At 42.2% G+C, this 26,936-nt stretch overlaps 1 protein-coding gene across 2 annotated transcripts in view; it reads left to right on the top strand.

The window, feature by feature from the left end:
• CHCHD6 (coiled-coil-helix-coiled-coil-helix domain containing 6) overlaps window positions 1-26,936 on the top strand; it is a 108,841-nt gene that overhangs the window by 63,252 nt on the left and 18,653 nt on the right. For both annotated transcript variants that reach the window (XM_085072589.1, XM_085072591.1), the window contains one exon: window positions 9,126-9,261. In XM_085072589.1, coding sequence (XP_084928715.1) covers window positions 9,126-9,261 — 136 coding nt within the window. The remainder of the gene's footprint in view (window positions 1-9,125; window positions 9,262-26,936) is intronic.

Raw genomic sequence — 26,936 nt, 5'->3', positions numbered from 1 at the left:
CACTTGTTACCAGCGAATTAATGACTTGTTTGCTAATTAGCAGCCTAAGGCAAAGTTGAGGTAGCACTCTAACAATCTGGTCATTAATTCAGTTGCAACTGATTTCAAGGGCAATGTTGCTATTTTGAACAGTAATTGTATTGCTGATTCTGGATTATACACGCTGTGTCCTTACTGTTGAGTCAGAGTCTCCTCCTGGAGTGAAGGAGAGATGACAGAAGACACCAAAGACAAGTACCAGTGGGGGAAATTTGAGGAAATAGTTTGTTATATAGGTCAGAGCTTCTATATGTTTGACTTCTGAGGAAATAAGCACTGTGGCAGGACTGCTGGAACACCTTGCATCCTGGTGATACATCTGCAGAGGAAGTTGGTGGTGTTTAATGTTGACCTGATGAGAGATTAAAGTCCTTTTCTCCCTTACAGAAGAGGAGAAAAACCATCTCTGCCATCAGATCAGGCTTCAATGACTTTATTTTGTTATTTATTTATTTGGTGTGATTTTGCTCTGATAAAATAGGTTTCTAGGGTATAGGATACTCAGCCTATTGTGAGAGAACCCTAATGGGTTTGATTCTTTCTATACTTGCATTTTTCTTGTTAGTCCTGGAAGTGTCTCTGCTTGCAAGTCTGGGTCATACACATAACAACTACAATTCAAACTAATTTGACCAGAAAAAGTGGCATTTGGAAGGCAGGAGTGCTTGTTGAGGGACAAATCTTGTTTCCTCAGAGAGAACTGGTCAGTGTTGTGCTGACTGCAAGAGCCACCAGCAGCACACTGGAGCAGCCTCAGTAGGCACAAGCTCACTTCACCTGAGATGCTTCATGTGCTCTTCTCCAAACTTAAACCCATGTTATCTAAACTGTTTTCTATAAGGATTTTTTTCAGTTTTCTGAGGAGTTCTTGAATTTCTGGTATTTACTTAAAACCAAAACCAAACAAAATCCCAAACTCCCCCCAAAAATGGACTTCTAAGACTTTTTGTGTGTTTTCTTTGAAAGCACCATTACTGATGTTCTCAGAGGGATGAATAGCTGCTTAATGGGGATCTTTGCTGAGTCAGTACTCAGCACTCAGAATTGCACAGCTTGGTAGAAGAGGGCATCGTGGTTTTGAAGATTAGAGAATGTGGGTGGAAGCAAAGGGATTTTTTTAATGAGGTGAATGTTTAGCTTCAGATCCCACCTGAACTTTAACACCACCAGTTTCAATCTCCTCTCAAAATTTGTTTTGGCATCTTCAGCAGGATATGTCACTCTGTCTATGAAGAATATACTAATGGACTCATATTTTTGTCCATCACTGGTAGCCCTTTGTGTAGTGTGAAGTAAACTGTAGGAACCTAGTGCAGTGCTCAGTGGCATTTTGGAAAATTAACTGCTATTCAAATGAGTAGTCAGGGTTTTCTTTTAGAAAGAACATTTCGTTTGTAATCTGACATTATTGTAAGATATCTCACATAGGAGAAATTTACTGAACCTGCTGTCCCTCATGTCTTATGGTTATATGAAATCAGCATATCACATCTTCACTTACTTTCTTTAAAAACTTTTTGGGAAGGTATTTAATAGACCAGCAGTTCCCCAACTAATGCCCAGACATTATAGCACTGTCACAAGCTGTATATTCTTAAGACTTGTGCTGCATGCCTTCTACAAACTGCATGCCTTCCCTTCCTGACCTGAGATTTTAACCAGTTTTTAGATGATGTTTTTTATCTGAAGGAAGAAAATCCCTATTCGGGTCACTTGTTGGGCTGTGTGTTGTTTTCAGATTCAGTTATTGCTTGCTATATTGCTTTTCTGCCTTGTGGGAGCTGAGCCAGCTTCCTTTCTGATTCAGAGAACTCCTTCCAGCAACAAGATTCTGACTCATTCCTGCTTGGCTTCCAGAGACCGTTTTGCTGCTAACTTTAGGCTCTTCATCTTTGCTAGTCAACTTTTAGTAGCTTGGCATCTTTGGGAAAAAATGGTGCATGGCTTTGTGGGCAGGAGATGTGGTTCTGTTAACTTCTGTATCTCTTGGCAAGGGAAGGAAGAGGCAGTAGTTTTCCTTTCATCTTCCAAACTGGCAGTTTCTCATAGCTCAGTATTCTACCATCATAATCAGTAAAGAATTTACATCCAAATGTACATGGGATTATCCACTTGTGGTGAAAAGTCTCTCATTATTCTAAACCACTTGCCATCTGCCATGCAGAGTGCTAATAGGAATGATTAGTTATTGCATTTGCAGGTTCAGTAGGATAAGGATCATTTAATTTTGTATGGTTTTGTACAGTTTTTGCATATCCCTATCTTTCTGCTCCCCCAGTGACCCACAGCCCACCACTGCAACCCCAGTGCCTGCAGCTTAGGGGGTGCTAAAGAAGTTGGTCAAATTTGGTTGAAACCACACTTGGCAAAACACTATGAAGTGTAAGTCAAAGTCTTTTAGGATGACCCATTGGTCACATGGGAAATGACCAGTTGTGTGTGAGGATAAACCATGTAGGAGGACAGGAGAATTTGTGATACACTGGAGTAAGTCAGATGAAGAGCTGGAATCAGCATTTCATGGGCCATGCAATCTCTTTGCATCAATTTCATGACTGAAATGAAGAAATTGTTGTTGATTTTCAAAATTAGAGTTTGTTACAGAAAACTGTTGGATTTTAGTTACTTTTGACATCAATCTATATGTTTCAGAGTTTGGGGTTTTTGTTGGTTTTTTTTTGTTTCTTTGTTTGTTTGTTTGGTGAATGAAATGTGGTTGGGGCAGGCTGTTTCTACTGAATGCAGTACTGTGACACAGCAAGTGGCTGACACTCGAGATCTGGACATTTGTGGTAACTTTTGTTCTCGGTGATATAGAATCTAATTACTTACAAAGAAGATGATTTCAGAACAGCTTCTGTGTATCTGTGATCGGAAGGAAAGGAGGTGTCTGTGCTGGGAGGGACAAGGGTGCAGTGAGTGCATGAACTCCAGTGGGGAATTGGGTGGCAGTTTCAGACAAGCTGTCAAAACAAGAATGGAGATTGGGAAGTACTTGAGTGACAAATCTTGTAAGATCACAGAGTCAGCCAGAAACTCACAATACTTCAAAATATTAGTTCATTAGGGGTTTCATGAACAAGGCATGGAAAAATAGAATTGGGTGACCTGTTATTGAAATGCAGCTGTCAAGGGGGAGAAAGAGAGAGGGAAAATACTGCAGGTGTGCAGGAGTGTGCTGCTGACAGTGTGACAAGGCATGTGAGAAGGATTTAGACCAGAATACAGAAGCTTCAGCTGAAATTTGGGGGTAGCACCCCAATTCTTGTGAAAATTGTCACGAGGTTTCACCTTTTCTTTTAGTTTATCCCCTCTTGCTCTAAAAAATATGTTACTTCTGCAAGCCTTCTATTCCACCCGGATCAGTGGCAAAGCCTGATGAGCAGTGTTTTCAATACTTGAGGCTGATCAGAAATACTTCCTTCCTGATCACATTAGTTTAGCCTCACAAGACATGCAGTTTGTTTACACTGTGCTACGTTATGTAGCTTAAACATTACTGATTTTTTTCAGTAGACATTTGGATAATCTATTAAGCTTCTTCCATCTCTTATTTCCCTTGCCAAACAGCTGCCTCGTGACTCTTACCTCTTCCATTCAAACCACGTTATCGAGCTGACATGCAGGATCAGGGAATCCCATAGCTTGAAGTGAGGCCACAGTGTTTGCTTTGTGATAGTGCAGCATCCTGCAGCCTATGCTGAAAGTTAGCTTGCCTGGCTGTGTGTTCTGTGCTGATGAGTTTGTTATAAGTGAATGAAATGCTTCAATTGTGTTTAATTTTCTGCTGTAAATGTCAAGGATGCTATAATGAGAGAGAATGAAACCTTTCTATGTGCTGTGTGTTGCATCTGTCTGGAGTAATTTTTCTGACATGTTGGGGAAGCCATCAGAGCCAACTGCTGCCCAAGAGAGGATGCAGTTTTACAGGTCAGTTAACCACCTATTGGGTTTTATATATGTACAGTGCAGCCTGGCAGCACACGGCATTTATGGGAGCAAAGCATCACTGCGCTTAGTCTGAAACGTGTAATGGGCCCTGGATATATAAACATACTAACCAACTATACGATGCATCTGATTCCTTACCAACATGCAGAAACTGCTGCTGTGTGTCCTGGGATTTACTGGCAGTGCTGCCTGTGCACCTCATTGCTGATCTCTGGGGCTGTCTGTGCTGTAGCGACAGTGGTGACAAATGTGATTTGCTCAAGTTGGTTCAGACACTCATCTTAGTCAAATAGTGCAGCAGAAAGTAGCTAATCCAGTCATTGGATTTGGTAGCCCACAAGAAATTCCAGGTTTCTTCCCCATTTAGGTTGCTGCTTGCAGCTGTGTGCTGGAGCCAGCTGCTCTTATATGAGGGACCCTGCTTGTCTTTGTTTATCAGTTTCTGAGCAGAGGTATCGAAGTGTCTGGGTTTTGATACCATCAGCCTCTATCTTGAGTTTTTTGTTCAGCTTGAATGGTTTCCCAGAGTAAAATGTAAAAAGAAGATCTTGCTCTTAACTCCATCTGGAATTGCTGTTCTTCCTGGTAAAGCCAAGTGATGGTGTGTTAATCACTGTGGAGTTACTGATTTTGCACTACTCTAAAGAGCTGCCAAGTCCTAAAGCATAATGTTGCATCTCTGCTTAGGTAGTCTGATCTTTCAGCTGGATGGAAGGACCAGCAAATACATAGACCTCTTCCAGCTTTCCCTTGCTTTCCAATATTGAGTTCATCATTCTTTCAAAAAGGGAACCTGTCAGCAGCACCTAAGCAGTAGCCATTGTGCTGTGTTGGAAACCTTCTGTCTCTGGGTCTGTATCCTGATGATATGGCCATAATCGCTTTTTGCAGTGGGTTTGGGTGTTTGTCTTCAGAAGCTGTGTTGCTTCTTGATTAATTGATGGACATTTAGACCAGCTCTTTTCCTGCTAGTACAGTCCTTATGATAGAAATTCTCAAAGAACCTTGCTTTAACCTCTCAGACGCTTAGTACTTCTTCTTAGGGTTTATATCCATGTAGGAATGAATTTGCCAAGATAAATGAATGCAGTTATTGACTGAAGCAGCCGTTACCTGCTGCTATTGAACAGTTAGGAGAGGGTTAAGAAGAAAACCTCTTCTGAGCCACTAGATTGGCCCTGACTAAGATGAATGTCTAATTCACTCCCAGCGTCCTTACTGCTGCCAGTAATAAAAAGCTTGCTTCACATATTCACCCCACTGCAGACGTTTCTCTTAAATTAAATATCAAGAGGACATATAATAGCACGATTCCACGCCAAGCCAATATTATCAGATTGATGTCAGCAGTGATAATAGAAGAAGGATAAGTTGATGAGATTTCATTTATTAAATAAAGTAAAGGGAATATGCACTGATAGAAAGGATTTGGTAACTCTTGGTGTCAAAATGCAGCAAGATCGTGCTCATTCTGTCTTACCTCAAGGGATAGCAGAGAGAAGGATGCCCTTTGTTTCATTTTAAGAAAACCTCTCCCTTCTTTTCCAGACAAAGACCTGATTTAAATCCCTTCATGGGAGGGGGAGAGGAAGTTCTGAAGTCATGGATTTCATGTGTATGGAGCCTTCCTGCCCATTGAATAGTGGCGAGGCAAAGGTTTCTTTCCTCTCTGTGATTAGGCATTGCTAATGAGTTTTATTTCTAAATTAATATTTTCCATTTTCCAACCTGTCATCCTTACTACTTTCCTCCTCCTTTAAACAGACGAGAGTGTGTGTTGTTGGTTTAATCTTCCATATTCTGTATGTCCTGTATTTATTTATTTCCAAGATATTGTCAGAGCTTGTCTTCCATACTTCCCCCTGCAGATACTGTGCTATCACTCCCCAGCCTAGCCTTTCCCTCTTGCCTTTTCCTAGATGCTGTAAACGAGCCTCTTACACCTTGGTTGATAAGTGGTAGCAGATGCAACATATTTTATTTTAGACAGAGGCCAACTGTCTACCTCATTTGGTGGTGACATATTATGCTGAAAACTGTGACCCACTTTAGGAGAAAGGTCAACACATACAAGTCTTCTGCTAGTTGTGTATACAAACCTCATCCCTTCTCCACCATTTTCTTTGCCTCTCATATGAGTAATAGTAGTAAAACCCCTCAAACAATGACACATCAGGAGCAGTGTGGTCAGGTGTCCAGAAGATGAATTTTGCTAAAGGTTAGTTAGTGCCAACAGCCTTGAGCTGGGCTGAGGATAAAGGGAGATAGTTGATGAAGGTCCACCTCCTCTGGAAGTGAACCCAAGATGCCATTGCACTCTACAGCTGTGTTTGTAGTTGGATGCTGCTGGTTTAATTCCTTTTTCTCTCAGGTATGTAGGAGGAAAGCCAGGCACCTGTAAGGTGCAGCTCTTGTGTGTGTATAGGGCTGCAGTTCCCCCTCAGTGGAAATGTTGCAACCTGAAGTTGAGACTTACTGTGAGCAGGAGAGTGGCATCCCCTTGATTCAGACAGGGCAGGCATTGTGATTGCTGTGCAGGGAGGAAAGTACCTCAAGCAGTTGTTCACCAGAGCACTTCAGATACCTCTTTCCAGTCCAGATGGGTACCAGAACTAATCTGCTGGGTGTGGATAACTTATGTACTCCCAGACTCCCCGGTAACTTCTATTGATAATTACCTAAACCGACTTTGCAATTTGTTGATTAGTGTCTCTAAATCTGTTTTGAGAAGCTGATGCAACTGATGCATAACCACAGCTTGAGGTTTTATTTTGAAGAAGTAAAGGAGAATAATCTTGTTATGATTTTGGGTACATAGTACTGAATAAATCCTCCCTGTGTTGTGGGAAGTGGTGTGTAGGAATGCTGATTTAGGTACTTGCTGGGCAATGCATACTGGTCTGTGTTGATTGATCCCTTGCCTCTGGCAGGCTTTAGGCAACAATACTCACTCTTGTGGCTTCTTGCTCACCACTGTGTGGCTTTTAAATAGCCCCATGGGCTTGAGACCAAGGGGTTTCTTGAATAATAGGACGATGGATTTTGCAGTACTGATTGATCCCACAGGTGGGTCCTAACTTTATATTTAATCTAGGCAGTGAAGACTGATGCCATAGGAAGGATGGTGGGAGAACAAATCTAAAGCAAAGCACAGTTCCTATAGCTCTCCCTGCTGACAGCGACAATCTCAATCATATTTCTAAGTATTTCTGAGATGTTTGTACCATGTTGTTCAGTTCAGATGAATACAAACTGGTTTGTGGTATACTGTACCTTTTAGCTCTTCCAGGTCTCTGTATGAAAATTACAAAATACCCTTCAGTTTAACATCAGTGAGTTTAAGAAACCTAATTTTAAAAGTCTTAACTTTTTCAATGAATTGAGGGATTTGGTGGTATTTCCTGACCTGGTATTGTTTGGTATCATTTCCACAGTCTCACTGATTTGATTAGAGTGATATTAAAGTTAGTGACAAAGCAAAATGCCAACATTATGAGTTTCTGAAGCTCTCTCTGGGTTCTTTTCTATCCCAAAATTTGAAGGGTTTTTTTTAGAATATGGATTTTCAAGGCTTTAAAGGTGATTTGCTATATAACATAGAAATTAGAAATGAACACTAACCTTTAGGGATTGTGCATGGAATAAGTTTCTTCTAAAAGCTGTAAGATTAGTGAAGAGGTGGAAAAAGAAGTCTGTGTAGTATCTTGGTGGTTTCTGATCCAAATCTCAGTGTTGGTAGAGTGTGGCTGTCATACTGTTACTGATACATTCCTACTCTGTCCATGTATGTTGGCAGTAAGTATGAGGACTGAAGAAGTATTAATTAGAATATATCTCAATCTATTTTGAGAGTGCACCCAGGTTGCTGATATGGAAAAGACAAAATTGTTTTTCCTTTGGTCCTGCCGCTTCTTTCCTGAGCATCTTACACAGATGTGCATGATGTGGAAATTCATATCTGAGCTCTCCAAAAGCTTTGAGAAGATCTTGGTTTAAGATTTCCTGTTTCTTAGAAATCTGTTCCACCTGAGAGCCTGTGACATGCCCAGGGACAGGTCATGTTTTCTCTCTCTCTGCCTTGCCATGAAGCCCTTTTGCTGGATGAGTGCCTGTTGTTACTGTGGAAATGAATACATCATAGCATAGCATTAATGTCTGCCTGTAGCATCAAGTGCTTTGAAGGGAGAGGTGTGTGTGATATTTGGGCACAGATCTCTAAGCATATTGAGGGAGGAAATGCAAGGAATTAAATAGATTTATGATTTAGAAGACGACACCTGAGGATTGCTACACCTAAGCATATGTTCTCTTATTCTCTGGTAAAACATACCATGGCCATGGTGCTGCAAATTCCTGCAATTTGTGTCTGCCTGTCTGTGCAGCTGATGTCACTGTCATTACTGTGTTTGTGCCATTGTTGCTGGGATTGTTTTACAACGACCTTCCCCTTTATTGGTACTGTTGCTGATGATGTGCCATATGTACACATGCACATTAGAGTAAAAGAACATCATCCTTAATTGTTCTTGGGTAGCTGTCAATGCCATTTACAGAGTATGAGTACTAATTGCTGCAGAAATACAAAGAAACAGATATCTGGTCTTGCTATTATTCTGTTTTTTTTCCTAGTCACTAGGAGAATTGTAATGCTTCCAACCATGCTGGATTTCTTGTAGTGTTTAAATAGATGAGAATTCAATAGATCGAGGTGGCTTATTCAACAAGTCTGTTCAGTTCCTTGTCAGACTGTTACAGATCTAGTGCAGGCCCAGCCAGGATTCTTGAGTTCTGCCAAAGATTTCCAGTGTGAGTTGAGAAAATCATTTAAATTCTTGGACTTTTGGTTTTTTTTCCTTCTGACTGCAGAGGAGAGATGATGTTTTATATAAGGGTAAAACAGCCTTCTGTGCCAGCTAAGAAAGATCATGTTCCTTCTTGCTGCTAAGTACCCTGGATTTTTCAACTGAAAGACACTCTTGGTCGTTGGACCCACTTTGGTGATTACTGCTCCCACCAGTTTCTCTATTAGAACTACATGACTGCAGCACAAAATTAGTGTGTGTGTTACAGGCAAGTGGTAGTAAGTGGATGAAAACTCCTCTTCACACATCTTTCCGTGCTTGTTTTCCCTGCAGGAGGAGGAACACTGATCCTATCTGTGCAAACCTGCAGTCTGAAATTCTGAAGTGCTACCGAGAAAACAAACGTGAAGTGCTCAAATGCTCGGAGCTGGCGAAGGAATATCAGCGCTGTGTTAGCGCAGCTCAGAAGGTAACAAAAGCTTCTCTGTTGTACTGGCTGGCTTTGCTGTCTTGTTTTGCATGGTGTTTTCTTCTGAGGAGTGTTTTGGAGAGCTGTGGTATCTGTTAGTCAAATTGCAATCTTCATAGGAGACAAATCTTCCTTTGGATGCATTTTCCCACATTCATTCCACATTTCCCAGTCACACTGTGGTATGTCCCAACTTCATTCCCATCCGTGGGTCCTGTTGTACTGAGCTGCCACCAAAACAGAAAAACCAGTGCTCCCAGGTTTCAGAGTCAGTCAATGATTTTCCCTAGTTTTGCCTTCTTGGATGTTATATACTGCAAACAGTAGGTAAATCCATTTTGACAGTGTCTGCAATGTTTTCAGCAGGCTCTAAACATGTTCCTGTTATGGGACTTTGCAGTTGGAGGTCTTACTTCTCTTAATTGCTGCATGGGGAAAGGTTCTGTACTGGGCAGAGCTGCTGTCTGTTAAGAAAATTGCACACTCCTAAAAACCGTTCATCCTGTGTGGGAGGCCAGGAAGCCTTATGGCTCTTCCTTCTGAGATGCAGAGTCCCAGTAGCTTCTGTTGATGCCTTAGGACAGTGGCTGCTCAGTACCTTGGAAGAATTTCTGGCTATTGAAACAAGTGAAGGGGAAAAGAAAATGAAGTATTTGGACATTACAACTAGGGTATGGTCCTGGGCCTTGTGAGAATTCAGTGGGTCAGGTGTCCCTCAAGGGCAGGCTTTTCTGTTTTGGTTTTTTTTTTTTTGGACAGTAGCAAATTCTCCAAGAGGTGCTGAGAATATAGTGAAGTAGATTTGGGGAAAAGGATGGTAATAGAAAATTGAGACTTCTCTCATGGGATTACTGAAGCAAAGGGTGGGAGAGAGGTGGATATTTCGTGGAAGCATTTCTCTGCATTAGGATTGTGAGGGGAAGCTGTATGCCTGATATAAGTATAACATGAAACAAGCTGCCAGCCGGCTCCCAGAAGAAGCCCGACAGAAGGAGATGGGAAAATTGTCAGGATATATTAGACCAAATGTTGTTGCTAGTCCTAGTGGAATTTTTTTCCTTCCTGTTTACAAAGAAGGTCTTTGTATGTCTGCAAATCAGCAAGGTTAAAGCTGCCAGGGAAAGGGCTTTTCTCTGATATCTCTGAAGTCCCCAGCTCCCAAAACATGTGGTTTCTTTTTCTTCCTCAGCTTTAAAGTAAAGTGGTGCCTGTGCTGCCACTGCACAATCCGTGCCCCCATTGCTGTGTGCAGAGCATTGGTGCATCTACTGCCAGCCTCTGTTTTCCTCCTTGCCTCCTCTAAATCAGGCTTGTAGCCTTTTCAGTGGAGTTTATCTTTAGCAAATGCATTTACCAATACATCTTTATTGCATGCAGTGCGGGCGGAATGTGATTACCAAAGAAGACAGATTGCATTAAACTTCAGCATATTTGCAAGCTGTGGCTCCAACCCGCCTGAGAAAGGGGCTGGGATGCTGCCAACCCTGAGCCCCAGCCCAACATTATTAAAGAGTAAATTGGAAGCTAAATGACTGGTAACAGCAGAGGGCAGTGAAAGATCCTAATAACTTGGATCTTTTTTGTATTTGGTGGAGGTTTTGGTAGGTTTTCTTTATAAACCAAAAACTGGGGGTTGTCTGGTTGTCTTCACTCCCAGAGTCTTCAGTGAACTTCTGAAATTTTTTTCCCTGCTGTTATTAGAAACTACCTGGAAGGAGAAATGCACAGGACATTAATTTGTTGTGGGTGATGACAATGTGGCAGAAAATCTAGCTGTTTTAGGAAGGATCTTGAGAGACTAAGGAATAGGTAACTAACACCTTGCAGCTAGAAACAGGAACTAGAAGTTTCTGCAAGTACAAATTCAGATAAAACTTCTGTAAGGCAATATGCCTTCTGTAGTTTCCTTTTGTTCCAGGACAGCTCAAGCCCTGACAATTTGCCTTACTGTTCTTACTGACTCTTCTGACTCCTGAGATACATGTAGCAATCACAAGCTGTTGTTTTATCATTTAGGATTAAAATTCCCTCCTCCCTTCCCCTTTATAAGCTGTTATTTTTCTCTAAGTTTAAATTAGCATATATACCAAATGGCATTGTCTCACGCATTCCTCATTCAGGAAATTCAGGTTGGAGGAATGTGGGAAAGAAAGGCCAGAATCTCTTGATTTCTGGGGTATTTTTTACCTTTTTTTAAAAAAACACTATTTGTTTTCCAGTGCAGGAGGAAATGTAATCAAAGCTGGATGTGTGACTTCAGCTCACTTGCATGCTGGTGATTTGTTCTTCTACTTTTTACTAAAGATTTTGTAAGGCTTGGTGAATATTCTTTAATGAAGCATCTGGTTCTCTGCAAGTTCTTTTTGATGGCTGGTAAAAATGTCTCCAGGGCATGGTATACATTAGACTCAGAGAAAGCAAGCTCTAGATTTCTAGACTGAAAATTACAGCTTACAGTGGGTGAGAATAATTCTTTGTATCTTCCTCCTTACTGTGTTTGTTTGAGCTTGTTCCTTTGGACACCCATTTCCCTTTGCCGGTTGTTGTGCTGAGATACGCCCTCTGTTATTTCTGCCCCACGAACAAATATACCAGGTAATCTTTCAATGAGTTTTAAAATTTGTTTTCTCTTGGTGTCCTGTACAGCCCCTCTTCCTGGAACAGGTTACTTTATTGTGGTGCATGGTGGGGATATGGCTATTGTTGCCTGTTTTGGGTATTTTCTGGCCATTGGGCTATCTCTTGTAGTCAACAGAGAGAAATGATCACATGGTGCATCTGATTCAAAAAAGTCATCAGAAACTGGCCAGCTGAACTGCCAGCCAGAGATGAGTATTTCCCTCTGCCTCTTGGGAGGCACATCCAGAGCATAGCCTACGAAGTTGGTGCCAGGGATGCTCATGGTTATGGGAGCAGGATCCTGCTCTGGCTGTCTGCCTTTGTAGCCAGTATGCTTTCAATTTGCCCTGCCTAACCTGCTCATGAGCTTTTCCCTTTGTACCATCCTGAATGTTGATTTCTGGTCGTGTCACTGTTGACTCACTGCAGCAGTGTCAGCCTCTTCAGGCACTTGCTGCATCCCATGCTTTGCTTATGTGGAAGTTCTCTGACTTTAGAGGGCGTTACTCCGATAGGTCCTGTTTAATTTAGGAGTGTTTTATCTTTTCTGGTGGTCTGTTTCCATGGCTCTGCAGAACTTGAGCTACAGCATAAAAATCGCTGGCTTTAAATCTAATAAAGGCTGGGATAATGGGACAGCTGTAGGAGGGGCAGTTCCCATTGTGTCTTTCAAAATTGCCTGTAGTTTATTGACCGCAAGTTTCACCAAGAGCTACTGCTGCCGTTAGATAATGAGAATTGAAAATTGCTGCTGCTGTTTCCCCAAGGTTTTATCTCGTGCCAGTGAGAGGGGGGTGTGGAAGGAAAAGGAGAGTGGGCAGTGGAAATCTACGTAATTTCTTAGTTTGGGCCCAGATGGAAGAGGAAAACAAATGATTTTGTTTTAAAATGTCTGAGTCCTATTAGTGAATTGCTTCCCTCCCCTGTGCAAATATGCACTCACATGCAAGCTTTCCAGAGTGTGTTCCATTCTGCTACCCTTGCGTTCTGTTCACACCAATAGGCAAATCTGAATTGAGGGAGAATTTTAGTTAGTTACTTTGTTACATAATTGGTGGTTATACCAGGGAATCTCCAACCAGCTGCCACTTGGAAAATGAGGCCTCTGGTGACCATATATTAATGTGATTTGAGATTTCAAACAGAACCTGCTTCCTGCAACTGTGTGCAGGAAAAATATCTGTTAGTGAAGAGCATGTATCCCTTCTTTTCAGGGGTTTCCTTACTGTCTCTAGGTGCCTGTCTTTCACAGATGGACCAAGGTGAAACTTTTGTGCTCTAGCTCCTGGCCAAACCAAGCTATCAGGAGCTGTGTACTCAGACATGTGTATTCCCTTGTCAATAGTGGCTGTATACACTGAGCTAGGAGTCATTCATAATCCTGCACTTTCTCCCTGTTCTGTGTCCAGCTTCTCACAAATCTGCTATTCATAACAGACAAAGGTAAACTTACTTCTGTCAAGGCTTTAGGGCTTGTCTGCGTAAGGAAATTACAATGTAATAAACTGGCGAGTGAGTTTCTCTGTATGTGAATGTTCTGGGTTTGTAATGAAAGTGCAGGGAAATTCACACACATTTGCTGTGAGTCACTCTGCTGTGTGCAAACAAGCCCTTGCTAAATACTGATTGACTGAATTCCAGTGAATGGAGACTTTTAACATAACCTTGAATCGTTTGTATTCTGCTTTGCCCTTGACTATAATAAAAAGGAATGTGGTCAATTTATGGCGTTTACATTTCCAAGTGATCTCCGTGCAAGCCCAGTTCCCTTTTGGCACACAAAGCAAAGCATTACAGCTCTTCTGGAAGTTTGTCTCTAATCTGTGGACAGGGACTTACACTGCTGAGAGGATGCTGCAGGTATTTCTGCAGTGTCCCATCCTGATGGAGCAGTTTTGCTCAAGCACTCTGGATCCTGCTGAAGTGTGGCCTGCTGGGAGCTTTCTTTTCTGCAACCTGGATATCTCTCTGCTTAAGGTAAACAGCTCTGGGATGAGTTGGATGCCATGGGCTGCACTGCAGGTATCTGGTCATTCTGGATCATCAGGCTCTTGCTAAAGTGTTGTTTCCATTCTAATGGACTGCAGAGTACTTTATAGACAGGTTGTGTACTTATTGGGCTGGAGAGGAGCAGTCAATGTGTGTGGCTGGAGGAAGAAAGTTTGGACCAGGTATAGCAAGGTCTGTATCTGTACTTGTGAAATGCCAGGATTTCTCCTCCCCCTGGGATTCTGCAGAGGTAGATCTTGGCTGTTGAAGCCTCATTGAAGAGATCTATCACATGGTGTGCTACTTGAAATACAATATATCTAACTTGGAAGGCTTTAGGGTTGTTTGAGCTTTCTGGAATTCAGGTTTGTAGTTTCAGATAAATCTGTGTGTTTCTGTCTGCAGGATACTATGCCCAGCCATCCTCAGCCAGGTCTCTGCCTGTCCTGCCTACCTTTTGTCAGTCAGTCCTTGCTCAAAGCAAACATATCTGTAGAAGGATTTGTCTTGCCTTCTCTATAAAGGAAATTCTCTTTTTTTTTTTTCCTTTGTTTTTAGTTTCTCTTTCAACCTTTATTTGGGCAAATGCTGTGGTGATAACACTATCAGAGGAGTTTATGACTCAATAAATGGCCCCCACAAGGGAGTCGGGGGAGAGCTGCAAGCTGCAGGCAGCTGCTGTTTGTTTAGTCGTAAACACAGAGGAGCAGTGGATTAACTGTACCCAGGCATACCCTGACCTGGTATTTGCAAAGGTGAAGAGGATCCGTATTTTGCCTCTAATTATGAAGGATGGAAACAGCTATTGTTTTGATTTTCAAGGCAGCAGTTGTAGGTTCTGGCGCATCTTGGGTCTATACATAACATTTCATATCCTCAAGAGTTCACTGGTGGATAAACTAAAAATATAGAGCTGCCTGAAAGGACATAAACCGCCATATTAATATATGAGACAGGTTCCAGAGTAAATGCTGGCCTACTTAAAATGGAAATATCTGCTGCCTGTACCTGGTATTTATGAAACTGGAGGCATAAGTTCTTTATTTCTCTGTGTCTCAGCACTTCATGAAGCTCTGATATTCCCCACACCCTGGTGTGTTGTGAGCACTTATTAACCCACACAAACAAATTGCTCTCTCTCTCTGCTCTTTTTAGTCCCTGTAAAGCTCCTCCTGAAGTTTTTAAAGAAAATGTGCAGAAATAAATTTAAAACTCACTTGGCTGTGCTTCAGGGCTTCTCTTTCAGAGATACTTAGTTCATATTCTGCATCATCTTTACCTCTCAGGTTCTTGTATCCATTGCCTAATCTGGAAGGAAGATTGCTGACTGCATTTCTCTTCTCATAAACAGTCTCTTGTCTAACAGTTCAATGCCCAGTCCCTGTGCATTTATCTTTTGTTTCCTGGCTTTTGATTGTTTGGGGGTTTTGTCATTGTTACCGTAAGGCAAATAGCTTTTGAGTCTAATTTCTTACTTGATGGTTCTGATTTCAAATATACTTACTGGTAAAGTTAATCTGAATATGTATGCTTTAGAGATGATTTTGAAAGCAAATTCTGTAAAAGAGGGAAAGAAGTCAGTATGCCATTACAATTCCTGAAGTTGAATTATTTGGCGTTTTGTTACTTCTAAAATGTGGTTTTGCTACAGTTCTTGTTTTAAAACCTAGTTTGCCTAAAAAAGTGTTAAAAAACAGTCTAAAAAAATTTACAATAAAAATACTGTAAGAGTTAGCTGGTCAGGAATGAGACAGCTGACCTGATGCTCTGATGTGGTCTTTGAGTATGTATATCTAAAAAGTGTCATCGGAATTTGGGTATCAAAATTTCACCCTTTGTATCCTCCTTCTTTCTTTTCAATAATTATTTCTCTTTAGGCTTAAATTAGTGGGACTACATGGATCAAACATTTCTTTAGTTCTGTGCTCTCTGTGTGGTAGGTTAGGCAGCATTTTTCTGAGAACTGTAGTCCACCTTATCTAGTATGGAAAATAGTTGCTTGGGGGTGAGAGTGTGTTGTGATACATCTGGTTGTTTTAATGCCAGATTCTTTCACAAAAGATTTGTAGCGCTGTTGGCAAGTGGGAAGTGGAAATTCTTACTCAGATTAATTCCTGGAGACTGATGACCAAGCAGTCTTGGACAGAAAGAAGTTTATTTCCAATTTTTAAACTAGGTGTTTTGCTGCTGAAGTTAGATTGAAACAGATCCACAAAAATTGCTGTCGATAGCAACTGCTGGTTAGAAGCACAAGGTCATTGGTCAAGTGCTTTCAGACTCTCAGGAAGTTCCAAAGTAGCCCTGACTTCCATAACTTCCCTGCTAATGTTAGATCCATTCTCTGACAACCTGGCTATAACTTGGGAAATTTTATCAGTGATGCCAAAGCCTTCATGACAAACTGGGGAAACCAAAGATTTGTTACGCTCTTTGTTGGTCATAGTCTGCACAGGATGGTTTCCTGCTGTGTGCAGTTTGCAGTCTCCACACAGGTATTTTTGTCGCAGGTCTTGGGGCTGAATACCTTGAGGACTAGTGGGATTTAATCCTTCACCACTCAATTGAATGTCTCTGTGTAGGCAACATGTGCAGGGGTTACTGTGGTAGCAGTGGTCCCAATCCAGTGGAAGAGTTGCTCCCATGCAAGCAAAACTGCTCTAAGTAGCCCTTCTTTGGAAGTCAGTGGCACATGAGCTCTCCTATTAGTGGGAAGCCAATCATTTTCTCATCAGAACTGTGACATACTGGAGGAGAAGGTTTGCAAAAGTTGCCCTGATGCTGCTTGCTAGTGTTTGTTCTCTCCACAGAGCCTCCTTGTCCAAGGCTGTGGAGCATTCATCTGTTACAAAATCCAAACTTCGAGGGAAGGTTTCTTTCTGTGTCATGCCTGCAGTAATTGTTTGTGATTTTCACCCCTCTGTGACACTGTCTGTCTGCCCAACAGGCCTCCTTGTCTGGAGATATTTCCTGGCACACTTGTGATGCTTCCAAAACAATTTAAAGCTTTCAGTCCTAGCTAGAGCTTTGTAAACCAATTGAAAAAACCTTTCTGGACACCAGTGCTTCAAATACAGGAACAAGGCATGTTGAAGACAGTGTGTTACAGTGATCTGAATACAGTGCTAGAGTTAGCTCTGCTGCTGATACTTCCATCTGTTGGCAAGAAACATTCTTTTGGTTATATCATCTTTTTTTGTTAGAGAACTTTATTTGGGGCATTTAAGAGTTGGTGAAAGGCTCTTAAAGACCTCTGCAGCCACAGAAGCTGCCCAGAAACGCTTATTGTAATTAAAGTTTGTTATCTTTGTAATGCAAGGGAAGCAGGAAATGAAGCCTTGAGTTAGGATGGGGCTGCAATGTCTGGTGTATCTCCTTGTTTCTGAAGCTGGAGAAGTGCTGCTCTACTGTGTTGAGCATGCAGAAATGCAGACAAAATTATTTTGACAATGTGTTCGCTCTTTGTCCCTGCTGAATGCCTGTTTGTCCTGTATAAATGGATTTCGGGATCAGCCAATCTCCAGTTCTGAATTAGTCTAATAAGGCATGGTAGGTAGGGTTTAAAGGTCATTTTGCAAGCAGCTGGCTTCCTGCATATATTAGGGGGAATGATTTTTTAAATAATGGTATTGGAAAGCTGTTGATTTAACTTTTAAAATACCTGTATGCTATAAAATGTCAGCTCTTCTGCCTCTGTCCTTCAAGCACTCTGCTTGCCCTCTGCCTGCTCATCTTTCTGTCATTTCTGATTACCTCTGCCCCTCTGCCTCTGCATTCTCTCGCCTTTGGTTTATCAGTCCATGTTTGCTGCCCACAAGGACTTGGCTTATATTTCTGAGGAGCTCATCTGTTGAGTTACTTCTCTGAGCTGTGGAACACAAAGCTCAGGGTTCCTTGGTTTGGGCAGTTAATAAAGCACTATTACACTGTTCTTTTATTGGGGGACTGGGAGCTCTGAGCAATCACCACCACATTCACAGCATTTTTGTGTCCCAGCAGGTACCTAGTTCCCTTCTCAGGAGGAATTTAACATTGGTACAAGAAGATCATGATTTTTAAACTTTTTTTTTAACTCCTGAACTGGTTGAATCATGCACAGTGATTATTGCCGTTTCCTCTCTATGGGAGTCTGTACTTCAATCCTGACCTGATCCAAGTGTTTTTTATGAAAAGGGAGGATGTACTTATTCATTTGCTTGTTCCCTGGATTCCTCTTTGAGTTTGCTGATGAGGGTGATTTCAAATGTTCTGATGACTTGTAAAGTGTGGACACTGTCTTAAAAACTGAAGGAAGCACCCACAACTCCAGGTCATGCAAACCTTTGCACATGGCAGTGTCCTTCTGCCAGGTTTGAGATGCTACCTTCCCATTACAGTTATTTGTACCTGTACAGACTTCTGGATCTTCAAGTGTTCTTTCTCCTTGTTTGGAGTTTTGTTCACAGTATATAGCCTCAGGAAATAAGACAATTGGACAAAAAAGTAAGGTTAAAATTTAAGGACATGATAGCAGCTGCAACATTTTTTCTTCTTGCATTCAGACCAAACTGCTGTGAAAATTTTACATTTGTTTTATTTTGTGAAGGATGTTTCCTACTCATGACATGCAGTTGTTCTGAGTTTATTTTCTTTTTAGTACTGTGCACTGCCCTGACAAAGCTACTTAAAACAGTTCGGTTTCTGTCTAGGACACATCTTTCTTCTTTAGATGTTACATTAAGAACACCTCCTTTCTGTTCTTGAAGTCTTTTCTATGTAGCACTCTCCTGACTATTGTGGAAATAGGAGAGTGACCCAGGACTGAACTGATTTGTGGGTTCTCTCTGGCTGCCTGTAAGGGCTCAGACAAACAGTGCCCAGATATGTGATGGGTCCTGCTCAGCTGCTGTTTAAAAAATGCTCTTACGTGAGTCTTTTTGCTGATATGACTGTAAACCTTGCAATTTAGAGGAGTATATTATCTTAAGATTAAAAAAAAATCCAAAAGTTTCTAAATATCAAAGAATTGAGGTTTTTATCTTCTGTGTGAGGCAGCAGAGCAAGTAGTACACTGTGTTTCACTTATCTACATGATAGCTTTATGAAAGAAGTTCTTTGACAGAATAGGAGAGTTTCTGGTTATAGATATGATATGGAGACTTGATCTCTCCAAAGGATTTGAAAAGGAGATTGAATTACTGTTTGTTTGTAGCATCTTAATTCCATGTTTGAGAACTTCTGCTGATTCATTTTCACGGGTGGAAGAAGGGAGGAAATGTATCTTTCTTTTGAGACAGTGCCTGGAGCTAATCATAGTGTGCTGGGAAGTTATATGGATACTTCTAATGATCCTCTGGGCTCTCTGACACTGTCTCTTCATGGATTCAGGTGTACACCAATTGGTGACTTTGAACACAAGAGTTTCCCTCAGGCCATATCAGCAAGAACCATTGAAAACTTTTGTCTTCAGTAGTGCTAAATGTGGCCTACTTAGGATTACCATTATTTAACAAGCTCTGAAGTATTTCAGGGCCCTAGGATGGTGTCAGTACTGTTTAACTTCCTGTGGCACATCAAGGTTGTATTTCATCTCTTACTACCAAGCCTAAGTGTGATGAAGAGTATTCTGAGGCTCAGGAAATCTTCTCAAATCTTGTAAAAGTAGACAGCCACTGAAAAATGTATTGGATGCTGTGATCCAGGTAGGAGTGTTCCTAGCTGTGTGTACCTTGAGCTGTCATGCTGAAGGCATGTGATAGAGTTGGAGTGGACTAGAGAAATTTTTGTGGAAAGCTTGTATAGCACCAGTGATCACTGTATTGTTCTGCAAAAGCCAACCTTAAAGCTCTAAAGCTTGTATAGACTCCAGATTGACCTCTGAAGAAGAAACAGGTTCATTGCTGAAGGTAGACTGGGTGTAATGTTTTAATGCATTCCCCTCTTTCTAGTCTTTAGCAGATGTCTTGAGGCACATGGGTTGCTACTTGGTTTGAAAACAAGAAGCATTTTGGAAGCCATTAAATGTGAAAGTCATATTTTGTTCTTGCAGCTGCTGATGGGTGGCTTGTGTGCACACAAAGCTATGATGTGAGCTTGAGACAACAGAATGCTCTCAAGTTTCTTTTTTAACCCACTATCAAATGAGTGCTGGTTGGGAAAGAGCCCAGGCTGAGCGAGATACTTCCTAGTGCCTTCTTGTTTTGCTGAGCCTTGATATTTGCTACAATAGAACCCCATAAAACACAGGAAAGTCTCTCCAATCAGGTGGGTGTCTTAGCAGGTTTCTTGCACTGATGGATTAGAGCCAGGCTGTGTTCAGTAAATGTGGCTAAATAATAAAAGGTGAGATTGTGTGCAGTGATCCCAGGTCTCCTTTCTCCAGCTGCTGCCTCCTGTCTGCTTGCTGGGAACCTTTGCACAGGCAAATGGCTTTGCTTGAGAGAGCAGGCTATGCACTATTTTCTGACACTGCCAAAGGTGGCTGACACAAAGCCAAAGGAGAGCTTCTCTCTGAGGAACTGAAATGTCAACAAAGATGTTGTACTGCTTTGCAGAGCCCTGACTTGCTTTGTATAAAAACTGAACAGATGTTGGTAGGTCGGGAGCTTTGCCACATACGGAGCAGCCCCTGGAGAGCAGGGCAGAGCCTGCTTAGGTGACAGGAGTGACACTGTTATGGGCTCAGTGTGCCAGCACTCCCTGTGAATGTGGGGCTCCCCCTGAGCCAAGTCTGGAGCTTTATCCTGGTTAAGGAAGAGGGACTCACATAACCATGTTGTGCCTCCATGAGCCTGGTTTATGTCCCACTCTCTGCTTATCTAAAGCTGCTGGTGAGTTGCAGTGATGTTCCTCAGAAGGCACAAAGGCTCTGAAGTAATAAGTTCCTGTATACCTTGTGAAAACAGGCAATTAGGTTGAGGGAAGGGACCCCAGTGGTGCTCATGCAGGGGGAAAGGATATTGACTCACTCTTTATTAGACGTGAGTTTGGTCACAGAGAAACTTAACTTTGAGGCATGAATCTGGAGGAATCCAAATGACTTCATTTCTTCTGCTCATGAACAACCTATTTCCACTTGAAGACTCTGGTTTGCCTGCATGTTTGAGGGGCTGACTTCTGCTTACCACTGTGATCACCTTCCCTGGAGAGACTCAACAAGGGTGGCACTGCAGCAACTAAGAAGATTGTCCTTTGGAATATGCCTTCTCTGTCCAAGTATTGATTTCCTTCTTTGCTTTTGAGAAATGGGAACAAACCCCTTGTTGCAAGAGAGGGCTACAGAAAGCTTTCAGAAGTTTATAGCTTGATCCTCTAAGGCCTGTTCTCTTATTTTAGGATGAGATAAAAGATAGAGTATTAGGTGTGTGCAGCCTGGAAAAAGAAAAGAGCTCATGGATTTAAGGCAGCCTTTGGTCTTGCTTCCTGCACCTCTTTTTGTGTTGCTCAGGCAAATGTTTCATGCTTGGAAAATTTGAGCTCTGGGGATCAGAGCAACTGTAGATCCTTGCTGGCCTCAGCACCTTCTGTTGCTGATGAGCAGGCAGCTGTCAGCTCCTCAGTACCTTGTCTTTGCTGCTGTGTGTAGAGGCAGGACAGCAGTTGAGATGAGGGAAGAGGAAACTTTGCAGCATTGTGGTCCTATGTCCAAGGACTTGAGTGACAGACAACTGGGTGTGAATGAAACAGCCTCAGGTCTGCCAGCTCACAGCTGGGTGCTCAGTGTGGCTGTCACAGCTTGTTCAGAGGTTGGTCACAGGGTCAGTGACTTTTGACCATTTTTTTTCCTTCAGTCCCCACTGGTCATCCTTGTCTATCTATTATTAAGCCAACTTTGGCATGGCTGGCAGGAGCTTCTTCCAAAGCCTGATGGAAGTGAGGTGTAGTAGTTGTGGAGTGTGGCTATTGAGGAACTGGTTGTGTCAGCAGGTCTGCAGGTGGGCCTTGGACAGGATAGCAGGGATTCATATTTATAAAGTTTTCATAGGCCCCTTGAGTGCAGTGATAAGCTTTGAACCGTGGTTTCCTCTGAGCTCTGCTTCCCCACAAAATCTTCAAGCATGATCCATCAAGGAGTGTGAAATATATTCAAAATCCCACTGCTGCCTTTTTTTCACAGTCAGCAGGGTTGTGCTTTCTTCTCCGGTCTGGAGTTGTTTGCTGTTGAGAATAAGCAGTCTCTTTTCTTGTGATTCCTTACCTCTCTTTGGGACATGATGCCATCAAGAAAACCAGCTGTTCCAATCTGAGAGCTGCCTCTGCCTTCATACTCTCTTGTTGATTGTGTTGAATCAATGAAGTGCTACAATACTGTAGAGAAAAGGAGGGGGTATGAAGAAATGAGGAGGGAGATCACACAGAAGGAATATACAGGAGAGGATTCATATCCTGTCACATGGTTCACAGTGGCTGTGTCTGGAACTAGATCTGCTATAATAACAGAAATTCTCTCATGAAAACTTGAATCCCAGGTCCAAATCCTTGCCTCACTAAGTTGTGTGATCTGAGAGTTCCAACGTGGAAGAGAGAGCCAGCTAATCTGAGCATCTGGGGAGACCTGGCAAGTCCTGGCTGTTCCTGCTGAGAAGGTGGTGGCTTTGATAAGTGTTGTGGGGAAAAATACTTAAATGAGAGAAGTAAGGGAGATAATTTCTGGATGCCAGCTGTAGCAGAAGGACAAGGTTCAAAATACTCTTCTTGTAAATCCTGCAAATTGCAATTCTGACTCCCTTCAACTCTTGAACCACTGTCTCAAACCTTTGTCAATACAGACTTTTTTCCTGTGAAGTTTAGCTTCAATGGCATTCCTGTTCAGCCAAGAAAACTGCCAGGTTGTGCTTTGACTTTGGTTCCAGCTGTTCAGTGCAAAAAGCTTTCATTGCTGCTATGAAAAGCTTTTCTTAAGGGACAACATAAAGCGGGAATGTTGTGGTGCTTGAAGGCTGAAGCAGGCATCTTCCCTTGAGATGAGTCTTCTAAAGCACAGATGTCTGGTGCACTGTCGTGTGGATTAAAGGTTATAAGGATTATGTGTTCATCTGTAGCTGTTAATCTACCCAGTAGAATTGGATCCAACGGATGTTTGGACCCTCTAGGCTGTAACTGTTCATCTGGGTCCTGCCAGCTCTTCCTTGTGATCCTTGCTTCTTCCTTTGCTCTCTCTGTTGGTACTTTCCTTGGCTTCATCAATTTTGATTTGTGCTTACCGTGGTACCTGGTTCATCCTGACAGCAGGATGGTAAATTCACACCCTACTGTGTGTTTCACCTCAGGCAAGCTTGTGTTCTTCCAGATAATTGCTTCAGAATCAACAGTTGGAAGCATTTTTTTGATCTTGGCATGAATTTCTCAAGTACCACTGAGGTTCTGATGAGCTTCTGGAAATGCATGTTGTAGAGCTGTAAGAACTTGCCCTCCTGATTCATGAGTTGGCATTTCTTATTAACAAGTTTACGTCTAGGTATGAATTTTTTTTTTTTTTTTTTTAGACCAACACTATCCTTTTTATGGTTTTTAAACCTACTTCCCTGAGGTTGCTGTCTGGAATCTTTCTCTTAAGCTTAAAAGCACTAGCAATTGCCAACCCTGCTGGGCAGGATGTAGAAATGTGAAGGCTGAGGAATCCCCATTTTGTCTCACTGGCACCAGAATCAAGTGCTGTATAGCACTGCCAAGTTGTTTTCTCCATTGTATTTTTGGTTTCATTAATTTTTTTGTGGTGTGCTGAATTCCAGATTGTTACAGTGCCACACTAGCACTGGGGTTGGTCCTCATTAGATCAGGACAGTGCATAGCAAATGTTTGAGCTAGAAGCAAAGGTAAATTGCTCTAGAGCTCTTCTGTGATGCTCTGTGATTAAAATTCAAGCTATGGTTATTTTACACTTGTTTTTAACTGTATGTGGCTCACTGATCTCCTTCTTGCCACTTAGCACAAGCAGTTCTGGCCATATGTAGGATTTTTCTTGTAGTCTGAGCAAGCAAGTTAGAGATATGTTCTTCCCTGGGTTTGCTACCTCCTCTCCCTCCTCCTCCCTCCATCTCTTTTACTCACCTCTTTCTAGTCTGGGCTCAGATTTTTCCTTTCCCCTCTGTCTTCATTTTTCACCTGCTTCCTTCCAGTGCCTCTGCACCTTCTCCCTCCCTCCCTCCTCTCCTCTCCTCTCTCCTGTCCCCTTCGTTTGCATTCCTTTCATTTCAAAACCTATATCGGAGCTGACACCAGGCTGCCTATTCCCTGCAGCACTGAACTGGCGGTTTGGAAGGAGGAGGCTGCAGTTCCCTCAAGGGGCAAGACAGAGTTCAGTGTCTGTCTTATTTTTAAACATGCATCTGAACATGGCTGATCAGAGGAGCAAAAGAAATCTTCGGGTTCTGAGTGCTGGAAGCTCATAAGGACATAATGTAAGCCTCTGCATTGCCCTGCTCCCCCTGCACTCCTCACTGAACATGAAAGCTGCTTGGCACAGGGAGTTTGACTGCAGGAAAGATGGGTGAGATTCAGAGACCCCATGGAAGGAGGGTAGAAAGGTGTGGGTGCTTTCCAAGCCTTGCACCTTCTTTTTTTGCTTCAAGTTCTTTTTCATTCTCTCAGGTTTATGCCCTCTTTTTAACCCTGAGGGATCCCAGAGTACATTACCCAGCTATACATCAGGTCAGGATGCTGTTTACCTTGGGCAAGTGAAAGACTGATGACTGGTCATCATGCTGGTACAGTGAGGGGAAAAGCTAGGATATTCCAGTTCCATGTTCTTACCACAACTACTGCCATGACAAGGTACCAGAGATCTGCAGGTTTTCCAGTAGGAGTAGGAGCTCTGCTAAGGCAGGTTTTATACCCAGCTGGTGAATTTCCTAAATGGTTTTGCTGTGCAGCTCTAGCTGCTGGCATCTGTTCAGGCAGCGCAGTGACGTAGTCAGCTAAAGGGCAAAAAAAAGGCAGGTGCTTACTGGTCCAACAGCTCCTGCCAGCAGATTAGGATCAGAAGTGAAGGAGAGCATATTGAATTAAAGCTGTAATCATAATTTCAGTTTAGACAAAAGGTATGCAGCTTGGCAGAATACCAGGGCCCTGACTTTTGTAAAAACGTGTCACAGAGTCCTTTGGGACCTTAGGAAGATCAAGACCTCTCTTGAAAACCTTCTGTCAGCTGTGTTACTTTCTGTGGCACAGACTACTTTGGTTTGGCATAGACACTCCTTTCTGCAATGTGTTGGACACTTCTAAACCTTAAAGTGGTCAAACCTGGTCTAGCTAGCTAAGGGTTCAAGGTGATCACAGCAAGTTGTATGGGGGAGGCTGCAGGCTCATCCTCTTCATGGGTTTTTTTGGGTCCTTGCCTAGTGAGCAGCAGAGGAGATACCTGACAGCATCAGAACTCAACACCAAATGATTGTGAACTGAAGCATGTTGACTTTGTTCAGAGTAGATTGAAGTAGGCTCTATTCTGAAGAGAGAACGCTTAGGAGGCCAAATCTTAGTCCTTCAAAAATGCTCTAATCGTCCTGGAAAAACAAATGCTTTTGATTGGAGGAAAAGTGTTCTTGCAGGAGGATCTCAGTGTTTATGCTGTCTAATTTCTTTCTTTAGAAAGAAAAAAGTGAGAGTTAAGACTTTCCAGTGACTGGTGAAATGATATGTGTGAATGATACAAGGGTTGACTGCTGGGATGGATCTGGCCTTCTGTTCTGATTCTGCCTTTTCTTGCCAAAGGATCCATGTTTTTGGATTCTGATCAGGTGTGTTCAGTTCCTGTCCTTTTAACAGTTTGCACGGTATTTATGTGGAAGAGGTTGTGCATTTGAAGTGGGTGAGGAACAGAAACAAGAACTGGCACTGTACAGCTGATTTCTTCTCTACAGTGCTGCATATTCAGTTGTCAATTTTTCTCTACTTGCTGAAAATTTTTGGTTTCTTGTTTTAAAATAGCTGGTAGGGAGAGAGATGATCCATTGCCTACAAGGATAGCTGCAGCCAAGTGGCAGATAAACCTTCCCTGGCTGTGTTCTTTCAGCTCCTCCCTGCACTGGAGATGGCTCTGCTGGAGTTGTGGGTCCCCTGGATATGTCTCTCTGTGCACTCATTCCTCATGAGCAGCATTGTGTACTTATTGGCTTACATATTGAAGTCTTGACTGGCATTATTCTTCCAGTTAGACATTTCTTGAATAGTAAAGCTACATGTTTCAGACTGTCCTTTCAACCTGAAAAATCACATATCACCCCTTTCTTACCAGGTTATGTGTATGGGGGAGCCCTAGATCACAGCAGCAAAACTACCTGAACTGGCTGCTCTGATTGCACCATTTGCTGGAGTCATTGAGGCTGGGAGAATTCCTTGGGAAAGCAAACAAACTGCTACAATTCCAGTGTGCTCCTATGTGACCTTGCTTTTGCTACAGTGGGGAACAGTTTCTAGAAAATGATAGAAAGGATATGCCCAAAGTCACTTTCATATGTAACTTAAAGTATCCAGGATTTTACCCTAGGTCCCTCAAGGTAAAAGGCTGCTGTGTTAACCCCAGCTCTTCATCTCTTGCCAAGTCTGGAAATCCGGGTTCTTAAGAGAAGCTGTTACTTGTATGACCTTCATGCGTGAAACAGTTTCTCTTTTGAAATGTGTTTTCCCCTTTATCAGTTATTCATTGAAGAGTCTCTTTGCATCTGTAGAATTTTGAAGGGTAGCTATTATTTTGCCATTTTAATTTTCCCAGCTGTTCAAATAATTGTTTTAACCTCTCAGTGCCTGGAAGTGCTTTTCATGTCCTGATAGCTTTGCATTGTATTTCTTTGGTTTCGTGGTTTAAATTACCAGTATTTTCCCTATTCCAAATGGTTACTCTGTGACTTTGTTCTCTATAACTTGAAAGTCTGTGCTGTTTTGAACAACACTGACAGCAAGGCACTTGTGAACTTTCACTCTGGGATTTTGGGTGGCTCTCACATCCTGATTTAGCGTTTGGGCTCTTTTGTTGTTGTTGTTCTCTCACCCCACCCCCACAAAAGAACTTTAGTACTTAAAGATCCCATTAAAATCAGAACAAACTGCTTATTCTGAAAGGTCTTGCCAGTGACCTCTCTGGAGTTGGATTTCAT

Source organism: Lichenostomus cassidix, chromosome 12, assembly GCF_008360975.1.
Source record: "Lichenostomus cassidix isolate B80296 chromosome 12, HeHo_3.0, whole genome shotgun sequence".
NCBI lineage: Eukaryota > Metazoa > Chordata > Aves > Passeriformes > Meliphagidae > Lichenostomus > Lichenostomus cassidix.
Note: the sequence above shows the minus strand (reverse complement) of the source record. Positions and strands in the feature narration are given on the sequence as shown.